Raw genomic sequence first — 6,280 nt, forward strand, 5'->3', positions numbered from 1 at the left:
GTATGTCTGCCATGAGAGGGCGCTCCACTGTGAACTATCCTTATGTGGCCCCTGAGGTACAGGAGTTATGTGGCCCCTGAGGTACAGGAGTTATGTGGCCCCTGAGGTACAGGAGTTATGTGGCCCCTGAGGTACAGGAGTTATGTGGCCCCTGAGGTACAGGAGTTATGTGGCCCCTGAGGTACAGGAGTTATGTGGTCCCTGAGGTACAGTAGTTATGTGGACCCTGAGGTACAGGAGTTATGTGGTCCCTGAGGTACAGTAGTTATGTGGACCCTGAGGTACAGGAGTTATGTGGTCCCTGAGGTACAGGAGTTATGTGGACCCTGAGGTACAGGAGTTATGTGGTCCCTGAGGTACAGTAGTTATGTGGACCCTGAGGTACAGGAGTTATGTGGTCCCTGAGGTACAGGAGTTATGTGGTCCCTGAGGTACAGGAGTTATGTGGTCCCTGAGGTACAGGAGTTATGTGGCCCCTGAGGTACAGGAGTTATGTGGTCCCTGAGGTACAGTAGTTATGTGGTCCCTGAGGTACAGTAGTTTTGTGGCCCCTGAGGTACAGGAGTTGTGGAGCTACATACAGAATATAAAGCATTTTCTACTCGTTTTCAGAACTTTTTAGAAGCCGTTCCCATTTCCTCTCACTTCCCCCCCCCCCCGAGTTTCACTACACCCGGCCTCGCCCTCCGCCGCCCCCTCCATGGGCGCCCCCCGCTTTGTTCAGCTCCCAACAATCCCCCCCCCCCCCCAGCCCCATCCAATGAGGACGGGCTCTGGGAAGAAAAACAAAAGCGCCCATTGGCGGACGCCCCATCACGACACCACGCCCACTTTCAGTCTGCCACGGGTTTGTGAATGGGGGTCCAGCATGCTGATTCGCGTAGTGGGCGGCGACGTGGAGTTTGGCGGAGGCCCCGCCCCTTTCCTTGTTGTAGAGCACGCCTTCTTATAAGGAGAGCGGCGCTGGTCGCGGCAGTGGAGTGAGTTATGTTCGGCGAGGAGAGTGCGCTCTGGAGACGGACCCTGCCATAGACCGCAGTGATTGTTACTTGCCGGGACTGTTTGTGGACTACAAGCCGCCCGCGTGGAGCTATTCTTCAGCGCACTTGTGGATTTACTCTGATTGCTCCCTGCCCTCTAGCGCCTCCTTCTGCAAGGAGTCGCGCATCACAACCACTTGCTGCCCGGGATCGTCCACGATGAGGAGTGCGGGGCGCCTGCTGGGTGCGCTCAGCCTGCTGCTGCTCGGGGTCCCCCTCCCTCCCGGCTCAGCCGCCCAGCCGTACAATGGAGAGAAGGGCATATCTGCCCCTGACCACGGCTTCTGCCAGCCCATCTCCATCCCCCTGTGCACGGACATCGCCTACAACCAGACCATCATGCCGAATCTGCTGGGCCACACCAACCAGGAGGACGCCGGGCTGGAGGTGCACCAGTTCTACCCGCTGGTGAAGGTGCAGTGCTCGCCGGAGCTGCGCTTCTTCCTGTGCTCCATGTACGCCCCGGTGTGCACGGTGCTGGAGAACGCCATCCCGCCGTGCCGCTCGCTGTGTGAACGGGCGAGACAAGGCTGCGAGGCCCTGATGAACAAGTTCGGCTTCCAGTGGCCGGAGAGGCTGCGCTGCGAGAACTTCCCGGTGCACGGGGCGGGCGAGATCTGCGTGGGGCAGAACACCTCGGACTCTCCGGCCGGCCCCACCGCCAACCCCACCCCGTACCTGCCGGACATGATCACCTTCCAGCCGCACAGCCCGCACCGGGACTTCTCCTGCCCCCGCCAGCTGAAGGTGCCCCCGTACCTGGGCTACCGCTTCCTGGGCGAGAAGGACTGCGGCGCCCCCTGCGAGCCCAGCAAATCCAACGGCCTGATGTACTTCAAGGAGGAGGAGGTGCGCTTCGCCCGGCTCTGGGTGGGCATCTGGGCCATCCTGTGCGGCATCTCTACCCTCTTCACCGTGCTCACCTACCTGGTGGACATGCGGCGCTTCAGCTACCCGGAGCGGCCCATCATCTTCCTGTCCGGCTGCTACTTCATGGTGGCGGTGGCTTATGCAGCGGGCTTCCTGCTTGAGGAACGCGCCGTGTGCCTGGAGCGCTTCTCGGAGGACACTTACCGCACGGTGGCGCAGGGCACCAAGAAGGAGGGCTGCACCATCCTCTTCATGATCCTCTACTTCTTTGGCATGGCCAGCTCCATCTGGTGGGTCATCCTGTCCCTTACCTGGTTCCTGGCCGCTGGCATGAAATGGGGCCATGAAGCCATCGAAGCCCACTCTCAGTACTTCCACCTGGCAGCCTGGGCTGTACCTGCCGTCAAGACCATCACCATCCTGGCCATGGGCAAGGTGGACGGCGACCTCCTGAGCGGCGTGTGCTACGTGGGCACCAGCAGCGTGCAGTCCCTCCGCGGCTTTGTTTTGGCACCGCTCTTCGTCTACCTGTTCATCGGCACCTCCTTCCTGCTGGCCGGCTTTGTGTCCCTCTTCCGCATCCGCACCATCATGAAGCACGACGGCACAAAGACAGAGAAGCTGGAGAAGTTGATGGTACGCATCGGGGTGTTCAGTGTGCTCTACACCGTGCCCGCCACCATTGTGCTGGCCTGCTACTTCTACGAGCAGGCGTTCCGGGAGACGTGGGAGAAGACGTGGCTCATGCAGACGTGTAAGAGCTTCGCCATCCCTTGCCCCAACCAGCACTTCTCCCCCATGAGCCCAGACTTCACCGTCTTCATGATCAAGTACCTAATGACCATGATCGTGGGGATCACCTCCAGCTTCTGGATCTGGTCCGGGAAGACCCTGCAGTCCTGGCGCAAGTTCTACCATAGACTCAGCAATGGTGGAGGCAAAGGGGAGACGGCGGTATGAGGAACCCCCTTCCCCCTGTGCATCCATGACTGCCTCTGACTGTTGACCTGATGGCCTCCAGGTCTTCATCCCATGTGGACTGTGCTGGACCATTATAAGTTATAATAACTTGATTGCAGCTGGACTATGCACATCGTTCTACCCTGTGATGACCTGCAGGGACACAGACCAGAACCTACCTACCTTGCTGTGCTGCTTACTGTCTATTGCTCCCTGTTATCTGTTTCAGGATTGACTGTAATGTTGTGAGAAGGTCCCCCCCCCCCCCACCCCTCCAGGATCACTACATCTATGGTTGATACAGCAGCTTGAAACTTTTTAGGCCTCCTGTCCATAATTGTATGTATTTTGTGGCCTGCAAAATACAGGTGTCTGCATCCATTTTTTTTGTGTGGCCCTATTGACTTCAGTGGGTCCGTGGTCCAAGTATAGGACATGTTTTATCTCTTTGTGTAATGGACATATGGATGCAGAAAGCCCACGGGTTGTCCTTGTGTTTTCTGCATCCATATGTCCACTATGAAAAAGGTACAATATGTGGACCATGGACCTATGGGTCTGCAAAGAAATGGGGACAGCACAAGGACTGTATCTGTATTTTGTGGATCCGTAACTTGCAGACCGCAAAACGGATACGATTGTGTGCATGAGGTCTTATCGTTACTTTGTGGAGTTGGTTGTTAGATGCCTTTGCATGCAGCAGTGGTCTGCAACTTGTGGCTCTCCCAGTGGTAAGGACAACTCCCAGCATGGCCTGCGCTTGCCAGAGCATGCTGGGAGCTGTAGTTGACTAGGGCCCCAGGTTGCAGAGCACAGCTGTGCACCGCTTGTACTGGAGACATGGTTGCATTTGCTCAGCTGGCGGAGGGGAGGCCATGTTTACCCAGCAGATCAGGCCTTGTGTCCCCCAGTATCCCGGCTAATTAAAGTTCCAGTAAGTGGAGTGTCACCTCCCCCGGCAGCTGGGCAAACAGCACCTTTTGGTGGAGCCTCTCCTACTGTGATGTCCTGTATTGGTATCTTGCCTCCATTATCTGTTTGCTTTTAATTTGGGGAAGGGGGATTTTAAGTGCAAGAGCCGCAGGTTCTTTTTTTAATTTTCTTGCCCATGAATTTTAATAGGTTCATTAGCTAGCTAGTATTAACCCTTGTTGGGTAAGCAAGTGTTTTGGCAGATCAGGAGGGAAGTGGTTAAAAGGTCTTGCATCTGGGCCAGCAACACATTCCTCTTGCAGGGCTCTGCTATCTTCTCCAGCTGCAAATGAGGTTAAAACATTTCCTTTGTAGACCAGTGCCAAATGGCCCGGATTCCGCTGCCACCCATAAGGCGGGGGGGCTAAGAGTTTGGGCTTGCGATATTTGGGATTGTAAAGTGTTCTGCCTTTTTAAATGGTCTTACAGCACTAACTAACAAAGCAATGGTGAACACTTCACCCTTTTTTTTTATGGGTCGCCCCAGAGGTTAAAGGTGAAGCAGGTCTCCCCTTGTGTAGACCGCCTGGATCCTGCTACGTCCACTGGTCACACACACTTCTTCTAGGGAAGGATTTAGAACAAACGGCTTAGGCAGCTTTTTGTTATTTTCCTGTATATTCTCATTTCCCACCCCAGATGAAATGTCCGTTTATTTTTCTACGCCCAGGAAATAGAACCGATGCTGCATAACGTGTATTTTGACAGTCAGATACTTATTTCCGAGGTGAATTTTGTAATGTGCACGTCGCGCTATGGACAGATGAAGACATTGTTATATATTTTTTTTGTAAATAACTACCTTTTTTTATTTTTTTGTACGAAGATATATATGTATTTATACATTTCTACGCCTCACTCTTATCTCATGTACAGAACACTAAATAAAACCTACTTTTTAGGTAACTATTTGGCTTCTTAATGGCGAGTTATGGTTTGTCCAACTATAAAAAGTGAAACGTGGTAAATACCTTTACAAAATTGTCACGGTGTACATTCACCTCACAACCGCCCAGGTGGTGCCCGCTCCCCCAACTTTCTCTGCAGCAGTGATCATCTGGCCACAGCTATGTCCCTACGTCAGGACGTCATGGCTACAGCAGGGGACCAGGCAGCGTGATGACCGCAGCGGTGGGCATATATTTTATGTATACCCTGCAGAGTCGTTGTCTAAAGCCTGACAGAGGATGTAAGGCCCTTCTCCCAGCAGTCTTCACCTTCCGATTGCATCGGCTCCGCTCTGCTTTTTCAGCACGTGGAGCACCGATTCTATAGAACTTTTATGGATTTGTACCCCACGTGATGCAAGCACACGGATGTTCCTGATCTGAGAACCCCCCCCCCCCCCCCTGCGCCTTACGTGAAGGGTTAGTTGTGCTCTCTAATATATACATGTAACCAATCTGTTAGCCTGGGGTAGACAATTGGAAATAATGGGGGTCATTTATTAAGACGGGCGTTTTAGATGCAGCTATTAATAACCCCTATATCTGGCGGTGCCCTCTACATAACTTTGGTGCATCCTTGCTGGCTTACATTTAGACCATTTTCTACCCCTGAGGGCTCATTCACACGGCCGTTGCCCTATTGCAGTCCGCAATACACGGTGCATTCCGCGTGCGGACCCATTGACTTGAATGGGTCCGCAAATCTAGAGATGCGATATGGAACAGAACCCCTGCTGAAGCACTACGGAGTGCTTCCTGGGGACACGTGCCTCCGCACCGCAAAAAGAGAGAGCAAGTTCTATCTTTTTGTGGAATGGACGGATTGCGGACCCATTCAAGTGAATGGGTCCGCGATCCGCATGCGGCTGGCCCACATTTGGTGCCCGTGCATTGCGGACCGCAATTTGCGTCCACGGCACGGGCACGGAGGGGTCGTGTGAACAAGCCCTAAAACAGGTGTAGAAAATGATGAATGAGACGGGCCTGTCTGCCCATTCACGCCCACATATTTTTATTTATTTTTTTAAGACCCTTTTGTGTGCCGGGCAAAGTCAAGGATTGAGGTGCAACTAACTGTTGCACCACAATCTGCACCAGGAATACGCCTAATATTGGTGTTTTTGGATCATAAATGACCCGCTATCTCCATGTTGTATGACAAAAGCCAGTGGCACCCGATGGACTCCATCGACTATAATGGGACTGAGTTTCAGTCATGGACATACGGTTGCATGCTGAACTACTTTGGCATTTCAGATTCAGTCTGCACAGGAGGCTTCTAACCGGGCGTTCAATGCAGAGGTCCACCACCCTGAACGTGGGGTTGTTATCTCATAATAACTTATACCGTATCCATAGAATAGGGGAAAGTGACTGTCGGGTTCATGTTCCTTCATTTGAATGGAATAGCATGCCTGACTGCCACTCCATTTAGATGGGGAAACACTTTCTAGTGGGGTTAGACCCATAGTGATCAGACATTTATGGGGT

The 6,280-nt window shown here is 53.2% G+C and overlaps 1 protein-coding gene across 1 annotated transcript; it reads left to right on the forward strand.

Moving 5' to 3' along the window:
• Window positions 1-944: 944 nt before the first annotated feature.
• FZD7 (frizzled class receptor 7) lies at window positions 945-4,748 on the forward strand. Its single transcript, XM_044303518.1, has one exon. The coding sequence runs from the start codon at window positions 1,200-1,202 to the stop codon at window positions 2,868-2,870; it is 1,671 nt and encodes a 556-aa protein (XP_044159453.1). The 5' UTR covers window positions 945-1,199; the 3' UTR covers window positions 2,871-4,748.
• The last annotated feature ends 1,532 nt before the right edge of the window (window positions 4,749-6,280 follow it).

Source organism: Bufo gargarizans, chromosome 8 (genome assembly GCF_014858855.1).
Source record: "Bufo gargarizans isolate SCDJY-AF-19 chromosome 8, ASM1485885v1, whole genome shotgun sequence".
Taxonomy (NCBI): domain Eukaryota; kingdom Metazoa; phylum Chordata; class Amphibia; order Anura; family Bufonidae; genus Bufo; species Bufo gargarizans.